The sequence below is a fragment of the Scyliorhinus canicula genome, chromosome 12, assembly GCF_902713615.1.
Source record: "Scyliorhinus canicula chromosome 12, sScyCan1.1, whole genome shotgun sequence".
NCBI lineage: Eukaryota > Metazoa > Chordata > Chondrichthyes > Carcharhiniformes > Scyliorhinidae > Scyliorhinus > Scyliorhinus canicula.
Genome location: NC_052157.1, coordinates 5,260,767 through 5,273,619, shown reverse-complemented (window position 1 = coordinate 5,273,619; position 12,853 = coordinate 5,260,767). Strand labels below are relative to the sequence as shown.

General features: G+C 42.8%; 2 protein-coding genes across 4 annotated transcripts in view; both read right to left on the bottom strand.

The window, feature by feature from the left end:
* LOC119974380 (CTD small phosphatase-like protein 2) overlaps nucleotides 1–3,987 on the bottom strand; it is a 105,797-nt gene extending 101,810 nt beyond the window's left edge. The window contains exon 1 of the mRNA XM_038813180.1: nucleotides 3,887–3,987. The gene's annotated coding sequence lies outside the window, so the exon portion shown is untranslated. The remainder of the gene's footprint in view (nucleotides 1–3,886) is intronic.
* Nucleotides 3,988–8,367: 4,380 nt separating this feature from the next.
* Nucleotides 8,368–12,853, bottom strand: part of golm2 (golgi membrane protein 2) — a 113,670-nt gene continuing 109,184 nt past the window's right edge. For all 3 annotated transcript variants that reach the window (XM_038813175.1, XM_038813176.1, XM_038813178.1), the window contains one exon: nucleotides 8,368–11,933. In XM_038813175.1, the coding sequence (XP_038669103.1) occupies nucleotides 11,851–11,933 (83 nt within the window). In that variant the 3' untranslated portion in view covers nucleotides 8,368–11,850. The remainder of the gene's footprint in view (nucleotides 11,934–12,853) is intronic.

The window sequence follows — 12,853 nt, the reverse complement described above, 5'->3', positions numbered from 1 at the left end:
CTGGTCGACTACTTCTCTAGCTACCCGGAAGTGGTGAAACTGTCGGACCTCACGCCCAAGTCCGTCATCAAAGCCTGCAGAGACGTTTGCCAGGCATGGGATACCACTCACGGTAATGAGTGACAACGGTCCATGTTTCTACAGCCAAGAGTGGTCCAACTTTGCACGATCCTACCACTTTAGTCACATCACATCCAGTCCCCATTACCCGCAATCAAACGGGAAGGCCGAGAAAGGGGTCCATGTTGTCAAGCGGTTGCTGTGCAAGGCTGCAGACTCAGCCTCGGATTTCAACCGGGCGCTATTGGCATACAGGGCAACCCCTCTGTCGACTGGTTTGTCTCCAGCGCAGTTGCTCATGAACCGCAACCTGAGGACGACTGTTCCAGCCATCCATGGTCCAGACCTTGACCACCTCACTGTGCTGCAAAAGGTGCAGCAATCCAGGGACCAGCAAAAGATCACGTATGATGCTCATGCCAGGGATCTGCCTGCGCTGGCTCCAGACGATGTTGTTCACGTTCCGCTGCCTGAGGGAGGTTGGTCAGCCCTAGCTGTTGTCGTCAGACAGGCTGCTCCCATGTCTTTCATTGTCCAAATGGCTGATGGCTCCATTTTACGGCGCAACAGGAGGGCGCTGCATAAGGTTCCCTGCCCATCACCCGACCGCACTTCTCCGCATGTCATCATGCTTCCTCCGGACGTCTTGCACTACGAGGCCACCGATCTGGCAGCGATTCCACCTGTCCATAAGGCCACCGAGATGGCAGCCATCCCACCTGTCCAGGTGCCGGCGTCCCCCCCTCCACCTCTGCGGCGATCGACGAGAATTCGTCGCCCACCACAAAGACTGAATCTATAGACTTAAATCTTGTAAATTTTGTTCAGTTTGCTCTGTATCTGCACGATAGACACCTTCCCGTGTACATATGTTAATTAATTCCCCACTTGTACATAGTTATGCATGCATATACAGCCACGTTCCAAAATTTATTTTAAAAGGGGGAGATGTCACAATATCCACTCATGTATATCATGAGATGCAGACAGGCAGTGATTGACACACTGAATAACCAATGAACACACATGACACAGAACAACCAATCACCAGACAGGACACCATCACTATAAAGCCCACAGGGCATTAAGGCTCTCCCTCTCTCACAGGACACGGCCAGGGAGATAGTCACAGTGCACAGGCCAATGAACATCATCACCATGTGGTAGAGAGCTAGTCTGGTCAAGCCAGTAGGAGGTTATCAGTTAGGTTAATAGAGTGTCAACCCATAGCAGATTATGTACAGCAATCAGCAGGTTCAATAAAACAGTGTTGGACCATCTCCTGTGTCAGAAGCCTGTTTCTCATTTTACTGCATCCAGTTGCAGTCGATGTTAGACCAACACAGATAACACATCAATGTTATTATTAGTCATTCTTGCAATATACACCCGAGCAGTAGAACCACCAGCAAACATTTTCAAATATCTCAAAACTAACTTGGCAGGGGCCTGGGATCCTCAGAGAAGATTCGTCAGGAATGCACAGAATGTTTAGACCAGTTAAGTCGCAAAGGAGTTGGGCAGCACGGTGGTGCAGTGGTTAGCTGCCTGGGGAATCGAAAACCCGGGTTCAATCCCACGCCCGGGTCACTGTACGTGTGGAGTTTGCACATTCTCCCCATGCCTACGTGGGGTTCACCCCCCCTCACAACCCAAAGATGAGCAGGTTAGGTGGATTGGCCACAATAAATTGGCCCTTCATTGGAAAAAAATAATTGGGTCCTCTAAACGTATAAAAAAAAGTCACAACTGAGTGACTTTTGATGATATTTATTTTAATGTGAGAAGTCTGACGAACAAGGCAGGTGAATTGATGGCACAAATTAAAACATGGGATATGAGTTGTCTCAGTGACTGCAATATGCACTCCTGGGAGGAAACCGGAGCACCCGGAGGAAACCCACGCAGACAAGGGGAGAACATACAGACTCCACACAGACAGTGACCCAAGCCGGGAATCAAACCTGGGGCCCTGGTGCTGTGAAGCAGCAATGCTAACCACTGTGCTACCGTGATGCCTAAAGCATTGGATAAGGAGAAAAAGGAGGCTTATGGCAGATATCAGGGGCTCAAAACAGCAGAAGCCCTCGGGGCATATGGAGTGTGGAAGGGGGAACAAAAAGGAAAAGAGGAGAGCATGAAAAGATACTGGCAGGTAAAATAAAGGAAAATCCTCAGTTGTTTACTTTTTAGCAAATCTACATATTAGAGCGAGACAGTAAGCCTCACTCTAATGAGCAGACTCCTGAAGCTTTGGGATTCAGCTCTCTTCATCTCAGAAACCTCGAGTGAGCACCGTTCAGCACCGGTCCCCACAAACGGGAACCCGACAGAATGGCACTCGTGGGGGTCTCCAAGGAGATTGAAGACCCCCAGCTGCATGCTCTTTGGGCAGGGCAGGATGGTGCCCTGGCACTGCTGGTGCCATCTAGGTACCCTGGTAATGCCAGTCTGTCACTGCCAAGGTGTCCACATGGCATTAACGGGACAGTGGCAGGGTGCCAGGTTGGCAGTGCCAAGCTGGCATTTTTGCACACGTGATTGAGCTGGGGTTGGCTGTTGGGGGGGGGGGGGGGTAAAGAAGGCATGGGAACCTTCTAAACTGTGTTTGGGCGGGGTGGAGCAGGGGTGTGTGTCGTTTTGGTGCCTCGGAGATTGTGACCTCGCTGCAAAGGCAGTTCCAGTGAGCGGAGCTCCCCACTGTACAAAGCGGGGCGATGTGCAGTCTGGGCTACGTGATCCCCTTTCAGGCTCCTTAGTCACTGGGAAACACCGGCTAAACGCACTCGCTAGAGGATGCGGTTCTCTTTGGGAGACTCGCGCCTATGACTCTACCAGTGGCAGGAGGCTGTTGGTGTGCTTTGCATTAGATCATAGCCCAGCAACGTTTGTTTCCCAATTCCCTAATTATCAAGCAGTGCAACTACAACAGTGACAATCAAATCAAGTAGAAAATTTACAACCACAAAGTGGACTCGTGTGCTATATAATTTAGCCGAAAGCTCTTTGAAAGAACTATTTTGGGTTATCCACGCCCTCTATTACCCAATGCCCTGGAAACATACCCACTTCAATAATTTATCCAATTCTCTTTTGTATGTTAATATTGGCTTCCACCAACTTTTTAGGTAGTGTATTCATTACAACTTGCTTAAAAAATAATGGTCCCTCGCGTCACCCATGGCTCTTTTGGCAATCATCTTAAATCTGTCCCGTAAGACATAGGAGCAGAATTAGGCCACTCGGCCCCTCGAGTCTTCTCCGCTATTCAAGCATGGCCGATATTTTTCTCATCCCCATTCTCCTGCCTTTTCCCCATAACCCCTGATTAATTAGTCCCCTCCAGGTAAGGCCAACAGGATCCAATAAAAGGTTTTTGGGGAAAAAACCTTCTCAAGTTGGCCTGCCAATTTCAAAACGGAGTACGAACATCCCCAGGTTTCTCTGTTCCTTGAAGATTACAATTTAGCTCGGATAGCCTCTCATCATTCTTCCTACCAAAATTTACTGCTTACATTTCTCTATGTTAAATATAATCTACATTGTGTCTGCCCATTTTACCAGTGACATCCTGAAGTCTGTTACTATTCCCCCGCTTTATAACATTTCAAATTATGCCCTATATACCCAAATCCACATTCTTAATATACATAATTAATAGCAAAGTTAATCAACCCTTTACATTACTACAAATAGTTCAATCATGGTAATGAAGCATTATATTCCTTTAACAAATCTGTGCTGACTTTCAAGAAAGCTGAGTTGACAGCAGGAGAATGTGCAATGTTAACAAGAAAATCTACATACCATTTGTGATAATACTCACCGACTGCCGTTGTTCTACATTATTTTCTCCACAGCAGCTGAACAAATTTGGAATGGAATCAGATTAAATTATGCTGTTGTGGGGAAAATTCGCAAGTGCTAATGGATATGTTACTACCTGACATTATGCAACATGTGGTTTAAATATAAACCACTCTCCAGAATCTAACCCCTCCCTCTGCCTTTCATCAGGAAGAACAATGCAAAGGTGAGTTATCCCCTTTTCACTACAAGCAGTCGTTAGCTGATTTCAGGAGATTGTGAGTAGTTATCTGTCACCAGATGATGTCACACTACCTGCTATTGCTAAATGAGCTACTTTGAGGAAATACCAGCAAAGTTAGCAGAAAATACAACTAAAGCATCTCGATCGATCATTGCGTCTTTTTCTGAGAGCTGAATGTGTCCTGCTCCTGTGGTGATGTTGCAGAACTGTGAGGGCACTTTTTTTGCATTCACCACCCCCACCCTATGCTAATATTGGGTGGCACAGTGGTTAGCACTGTTGTTTCACAGCACCAGGGTCCCAGGTTCAATTCCAAGCTTGGGTCACTGTCAGTGCGGAGTCTACACGTTCTCCCCGTGTCTGCGTGGGTTTCCTCCAGGTGCTCCGGTTTCCTCCCACAAGTCCCAAATATATTCTTGTTAGGTGAATTGGACATTCTGAATTTAACAACAATACCCTTCATTGTCACAGGTAGATTTACATTAACACTGTAATGACGTTACCGTGGAAAGTCCCGAGTTGCCACATTCCGACGCCTGGTCAGGTACACAGATACAGGTACAGGAGAATTCAGAATGTCCAAATTACCTAACAGCACATCTTTCAGGACTTCTGGACAATCCCTCTGTGTACCCGTACAGGTGCCGGAGTGTGGTGACTAGGGGCTTTTCACAGTAACTTCATTTGCAATGTTAATGTGAGCCTACTTGTGACAATTATAAAATATGATATTCTTTGCCTCCTATATTATTAAAATTGAGGAATGATTTGGATGTTGATCCCCAACCCTTCCTCCTGCTATCACAAACCCAATTTTGGTCTTGAAGGTGCAAAAGATAGAGTTTACATGAGGTCTGAGCCCAAGTGTTCATTCAGAGAACCATTTATTAGTGGCGACATTGGATGCATCAACTTTGCTAATTGGCTAATTTGTCCTGTGTTCCGAATGCAGCAACTCCCAGCAGACTTGGCCTTTTTCCATGCTGCAGACATTCCATGATTAGTGCCGAAGGACATTTTCGATAGCGTTTGACAAAAAATATTTTTTTTTTGCTAAGGACTGAAAATGTACGGGCGGTGTTTATTTTTGTTGTCCAGAAATAATTCCCATAAAAGGTATTACCTGGGCAGAAGCCCATCCAATTCTCTGACCTTTGTGAATTGCCAACTCGGACTGGATGTTATCCTGGACATTTCACCACATTAGTCTCTTGACTTCAACCACCCCAACACCATACTCCAATCATTGGTCAGCCCACATGTCCAATGTGGACATGTAAAGACTCATTACCCAACTGGATAATACTTGTCCATCCATTAAAACAACAATGACAGTATGCATTCTCAACTAACACGGGGTTGCATACTGGTTAGCACTGCTGCCTCAAAGCACCAGAGACCCAGGTTCAATACCCGCCTTGGGTCATCATTTGCGTGGAATTTGTACATTTGCCTCGTGTCTGCATGGGTTTCCTCCCAAAGTCCATAGACATGTGGGTTAGGTGGATTGTCTCTGCCAAATTGTGTGGGGTTACTGAGATAGGGCGGGGTGAAAGGAGGTAGAGTGCCCTTTCGAAGGGTCAGTAGAATTGATGGGTTGAATTACCTCCTTCCTCCCTGTAGGGATTATATGAACGGTAGACTCCCCACTATAACCAGAGCAGTCAATGCCCCTCAGGAAATTGTTAAAAATCCCAAAATGCAGCAAATCTATGCTTACCCAACCTCCAAAATTGGTTCCAGAGTGGTTTCCCAAATGCTTCTGATGCTATAGATATGTACAGGCAAGTTCAGAAAGCAATTAATATACCATAGGGGACCCTGGGCTTTGTAAGTATAACAGAGAATTGTTAGTGCACAGAAGATCATTTGGACCATCATGTCTTCACCAGCTCTCTGAATAAATGAGTCCCTTAGTGCCATTTCCGTCTTCGACCAGGAACCCTGCACACAATTCCTTTTCAGATAAGTTATGAACACTTGATTAAACTTGTCGCCATTACACGTGCATTAGAAGTTTCTCATATTGCTTTTGCTTCTTTTGCCAATTACCATAAATTTGTGCCCTCATGTTCTCAATCATTTTGCAAGTGGAGACAGCTCCCCATGCTCTCTGTCCAGACCTCTCCGGGTTTTGAACACCCGTAACAAATCTCTCCTCAGTCTTCTCCTCCATAGAAAACCTTCCTAACTTCTCCAATCTATCTTTCACTAACCTTCCTAACTTCTTTATAACTGAAGTCTCTCATCCCCAGAACCATTGTGAATCTTTTCTGCTCTCTCTTATGGTGTGGTGGCCAGAGCTGGACTCAATACTCCAGCTGAACTTCAGTCTTCTAAAAGCTCAACGTAACTTCCTTGCTTGCTCATGTGCCCCCATTAATAAAGCCAAGCACACGGTGCGCTTTATTAACTGCTCTCTTCATATGTCCAGCCACCTTCAATGATTTGTGCGTATATCCACTCTGGTCCCTCTGCTCCTGCAGTCTCTTTTGAATTGTACCCTTTATTTTATATTGCCTCTCCCAAGTTCTTCCTACCAAAATCAATCACTTCATATTTCTTTGCTCTGAATTTCATCTGCCATCTGTCCACCCATTCCAACTACGTCCCTTTGAAGTTCTACACGACCCTCCTCACAGTTCACAATGTTCCCAAGTTTCCGATCGTCTGGAAATTTTGAAATTGTGCCATGCCATGCACGCCAAGGTCCAGATCATTTGCAGATATCAAGAAAAGCACGGGTGCCAACACAGACCTGTAGGGAACTCCACTGCAAACCTTCCTCCAGCCTGGAAAACACCCATTCACCAATACCCACTCTTTCCCGTCACTCAGCCAATTTTGTACCCACGCTGCAACTGTCCCTTTTATCCTTTGAGTTACAGCTTTGCTCACAAGTCCGTTGTGTTGCACTGTATCAAATGCCTTTTGGAAGTCCATGTACATCACACCAACATCATTTCCCTCATCAACCCTCTGTTACCCACCCCTTCAACAGAATACAAAAGCAAGGAAATTATGTTAAACCTGTAGGAAACACAGAATCAGACTAAACTGCATATTGTGGAAGGATATGAAGGCATTAGAGAGGGTGCAGACAAGATTCACAGAAATGGTTCCAGAGACAGAAGCACCTGAATTACATGGATGGATTGGAGAAGCTTGGACAGTTCGCCTTGGAGAAGAGAAGGCGATGGGGAGATTTGATTGAGATATTCAAAATGGTGAGCGTTCATGACAGAGTAGAAAATGAGAAACTGGTCCAGTCAGTGGAAGGATTGAGAACCAGACAACACCAATTTAAGATGAATGGCGACACGAGGGAAACATTTTTTATGCAACAATGTATCATCCAGTTTGTGTGCGTGTGTGTGTGTGTGTGTGTGTGTGTGTGGGGGCGGGTGATTATTTGGAGCGCAAACATTTTCAACGCTGCTGGAAAAGTTGCGGGATTAGGACTAAGTGGGTGTTCTTGTTGAAAGCCACATGGCTTCTTCTATGCTGGATCTAGTCTATGATGACTTAAAAATTAAACATGGGGACCTATGGATTTAACAAACGTGAACTCTAGTTCGATCATCCCATCCATTTCAATCAGGCCCCCCTCCCCCAAGGACTGCATATTTATTTAAATTAAATCCTATTCCTCATTGCAGCTTGCTTTTCCAATTCTGAAGGCCTATCATTACACAAGCTCAAAGGGACATAAACTGGACACGGATGTGTCAAACGCAGAATTCCAAACCCTTATATAGTTGAAGTATTGTGATACTCTGTGAGCCTTGTAACATAACCTAAAACTACTGATTTCCCATATAGCAATTTCATGCTGCACCTTTAGGAGTGATTAGTTATTTTCTCTGATCTCTTTAATTGCTATCCCAGCATGTTGCATATATCGAGACTTCCTAATGCACAACCCTCCGGTCAACTGTATCAGCTACGCCGAGACTCTCAACCAGGTTGTGGAAACTTCCTTCACTCAATTTTTTCCGAATTACTAACTCCATAGGCATATTTGAGAATGGTACAGTTTTGAGCAATTTTGTGGGAGACAATTTAACATTAGTCTTTGGTAAAAGACAGAAATATAGATTATCAGAATTGGCCCGTCATTGGTTCCATAAGCTACAAAACTAGAGAACATCAACCAATGAACAAATTGTAATCATGAAAAATAGCAGGGTGTTCTTTGTTTTATTGAGTAAATCAATGCTAAAACCATTTAGAATATCAAGACAGACCCACACCCCTAGAGAAAAGAAAGTTTTTATTTTAGTTAGAATTTTTGCTGGAAAAAAAAAAACCATTCAAGCTGCAAATACTTTTGTGAAACCTCATTTCCAATTGCAACTCAAGGGAGAACAAGACTAGAACGGAAGGGCTGTTGGAGGATTAAAAAACAACAAGCACATGTCCAGTTCCAGATTACAAGTTATGGCTCTTGCAAAATGATCAGAAACAGAATGATGCTCCGAGTAACTATGATCAATTGTGCCACAGGGTAATCACCTTCGACGAGCGTCAGCCATGGCTTAGTTGGTGGCATTCTCAACTCAGTCAGAAAGTTCTGGCTTGACGTCCCACTTCAGGACTGGAGCACAAAAATCAAGGCCAACACACAGTGCTGCACTTTGCAGGTACCGCCCTGCAGATGAGACAGTAAACCAAGGGGCTGTCAATCCTTACAGGCGGATGTAAATATCCCGCAGCACAATGCAAAATGTTCACTCTTTCTTTCTCCATAGGTGCGATCAGACCTGCTGGGCATTTCCAGCAATTTTTGGCTGAGAAGTCAATGTTCGTAGACATTTAGAACTTTGATGTAGATGAAGCTGCCGGATCTCCAAATATTCTCTCTATTTCCCTTCCCAAAGTTTGAACTCCTCACCCTACTATTAAACGGTCTTGAAATTAATGCACAGTTTAGACCATTTCTGGTAGACAGTCCAAATGATGCCGGTATTAATCAACAGCATTTCACAGACACACACTCCACATCAACTCAAAGAAATTTATTCAAAGCATTGTAAACAAATCAGAGGAACATAAATCCATTTAACCATGCAGCATCTTCTTACAGTTTTACAATACAGGTGAAACATTTCAGAAGCACAAAAATCTGATGTAATTATTTAACTGGGCAAAAAGAACAATCCTAGCCCTCCCTAAAAAGTTGCACACAGAGGCGGAACTACCGATTTTTGTTTACATGACTAAATGTGTCAATTACAGAATAAGATATCCAAAAGCAAGTTAGAAATTGTGTAATTTAATCTAGTGCTTCAGATAAGGAACCATAAAATGAAGTAATTGATTGGCCAGAAGGTTCATTATGAGTTGTATTACTCATTCTCCATTATTATTAAATTGTTAATCGCCTACTTAAAAATGAATTTTTAAATTATTTTTTTTTACATATTGCATTCCACGGTGTCCACTCAATGACACTGATGGGATCCCACAATTCATGTGGGATGTATTATCACTCCGATTGAGGGCTACCTTACCAAACACGAGATTAGAAGGGCTGCAATAAGATCTGCAGTGACTTTTGAGTTATCCCACAGAGTATATACTGCAGCAATTTATGTTTTAAACTCATTATATTTAAAAAGAAAAAAATGCATTATTTTTCTCCACTTCAAAATTCCAATTTTTGCTCTGAACATAGTTATTTTTTGATGTATAAACTTTGCAATCAAATTTATCACACCTAATAATGAACATTCTAACTCAAATCAAGATTTCACATTCATGGAGATAGTATATTGCAATACACTTTTAGTCTGTCTATATTTTCCAAATTGTGCATTCACTGTATTTTTGCCTCATACTTCAACAGTAAATTAGAGGATTATACATTTTTGTACGATGTAGAAAATCGACAAAATTCACTTTAAAAGTGATAGTGCAACATTTTACTGCCTGGCTCACTCATGAGAGGATGATACAATATTGATGATTTTCAGTTCCACCTAAAACCACAATTAAGAGTCCTCTTCAATTTTGGTATCCTAATATAGGAAGGATATTAAAGCCATGGAAAAGATCCAACATAATTTCACTAGTTTATTGGATGGGAAGAGGAAGCTGGAGTGGCTGAGTGGGTAAGCTCTCCTATCTTGGAACCAGATGGTCCAGTTCAAGACCCACTCCAGGACTTGTTGGTCATGAAAGCACCAGCTATTTGTGCAGGCAGGCCAGCGTGCATCGCTGATGGCCCCATACCCTTTAAATGGGGAGTGTTAGTGGCTGGGAGGGCAACCCAGCTTAAAAACCATCTGCCAAATCCAAAAACATTATTGCTGATATCCCGTACCAGCCTCCCCGAACAGGTGCCGGAATGTGGCGACTAGGGAGTTTTCACAGTAACTTCCTTTGAAGCCTACTTGTGACAATAAGCAATTTTCATTTCAAGTGATATGAAGGAACAATAACTAGCATTCAGGCGATCCCATGTAACATAGGAAAAGCCGAAAAGAAGGAAGCGTGGTGAACCATATCTTGAGGAATGAAAACCATACCCAAAATACCATTGTGAGATGAGCTTATATTTTATGTTAGACATGGGAGCCTATGTTCATTTAATGGAAGTTTAAAAAAAAAAAATAATTAATTGGATGTGGGCGTCGCTGGCTAGGGCAACAATTATTGCCCATCCCAATTTCCCTCGAGAAGGTCTCTAACATTTAACTCATTAGGGAAGATAAATTAGTACTCTACTCACCAATAGTAATAACAACAACCTAAAGGAGGGTCACGCTGCACCACAATTTTCAAGATGGTGTTTTTTTTATTACATCATTTGATGTTCCACTGCGATACTGTTCTTTAAGTCAGCAACCTCTTCACAGAGTGCACACTCCATGTCTGACTGTAGGTAGCACTGTCCAAGTTTCATTGCTGTCCCTTTTTTTTTTATTTACATAGCAATAAACAAGTTGATGGAAGCAACAAAAGGAACGTGTGTGAAAATTAATATCCTAACTATGTTTCTATTGAATACTTTTCAGATGAATTTCCTCTGCTGCATTGGGTTCAATCAGTATGTTTCTATACATTCTTTTAGTGTTAAAAGTTAGAACCTGTTCAAATCACCAGAATAGATTCGCATCACTTCTCCCAAAAGAACCAAGAGATAATATTTACTGTTTTCACAGCACAATGCAAAAAAGTCACAAAGCAAAATTAAATCTTGGAGGTGGCTGTACAAAGCAAATGTTTTCAGCTATTTAATTGCTATGCTTGTTTTTAAATATGGTAAATTTAAACAGATAAGTTCTCAAATGCTACTTTGATTAACCTGAATATAGCAGATTACTGCTAGCCTGGACAGTCATTTCGCTGATTTTATTATATTTATGTAATGGTTTCGTGAACTCCAAACCTTTCTCAAAATGAAAACTAAATTTTGTTCATAAAATCTTCAAAAGTACAAAATATACAAAATAATGTACAGAGGTAAATGAAATACCCGTCCCCCCCATCCCCCCACCAAATGCTTGCAATTATAAATCAATTAAACAATTTGCTTATAATCTTTAAGAAATATTAGTCTGCATCACCTTCTATTTCACCGGACATCAACACCAGGAGTTCTCAAACTTGTCAAGTAATGCACTTGTCAAAAGAAAAAGGCCATGGCATACTGTACAACGATTTTGCATTATTGCGTCGAGAGTCAAGATTCCTTCCGCAGCCTATAAACATGGATTCCATTTCATGGCAAACCGTTACAAACCATCAGCTGCAAAACGGTGATTTTCATACACAGCAGGATTGTTCAGGTCCCCTTGAAGTTCTTGTTCCTCCTCATCTGAGATTGGAAATGAAACAATTAACAAAATTAAAATGGAGTTTCAGTAGTAGTATGTTAGGAATGGATTTACAATACATATTTTAAAAACAGGGGTGCGGCACGGTGGCTAGCACTTCTGCCTATGGCACTGAGGACCCAGGTTCAATCCCGGCCCCGGGTAACTGTCCGTGTGGAATTTTCACAACTGTCTACCTGAGTTTTGCCCCCACAACTCAAAGATGTGCAGGGTAGGTGGATTGACCATGCCAAATTGCATTTTAATTGGAAAAAACATAATTGGGCACTCTAAATTTATTTTAAAAACGTGTCCAAAATTCTAAATATTGGGTCAAACCTCATTCTTCATTGCTCCAAAGAAAATTATAAACTCAAAAAAGCAACTTCAAACTAGAATTTGAATTTTTTTCTTATAAATTTAGAGTACCCAATTCATTTTTTTCCCCCCCAATTAAGGGGTAATTTAGCGTGGCGAACCCATCTACCCTGCACATCTTTGGGTTGTGGGGGTGAGACCCATGCCGACACGGGAAGAATGTGCAAACTCCACACAGACCGTGACCCGGGGCTGGGATCGGACCCGGGTCTTCGGCACCGCGAGGCAGCAGTGCTAACCACTGCGTCGTGCCTTCAACTATATTTAGAATTGCTATTTTTCTCCACCTGTCCGCTTCTGAAGGCAGTGATTTGTGGTTCCGACACCTCACTCAAGCGGTTATCACTCATCAATGCAGGCACTGATATTTGACCATGAAGAGAATCAAAGCTGAGTCAGATTCTGTCTTTATCTCATCATTATTTGTTCTTCCATTCCAGGGGTAAACACTAGATCAAATTGAGGAGAACAAACCTCACAGATGTTTTCCTCCTCAATCCATGAACACTAAAGTCCATGGCAGTATACCTGAAGCTGTCCAGTT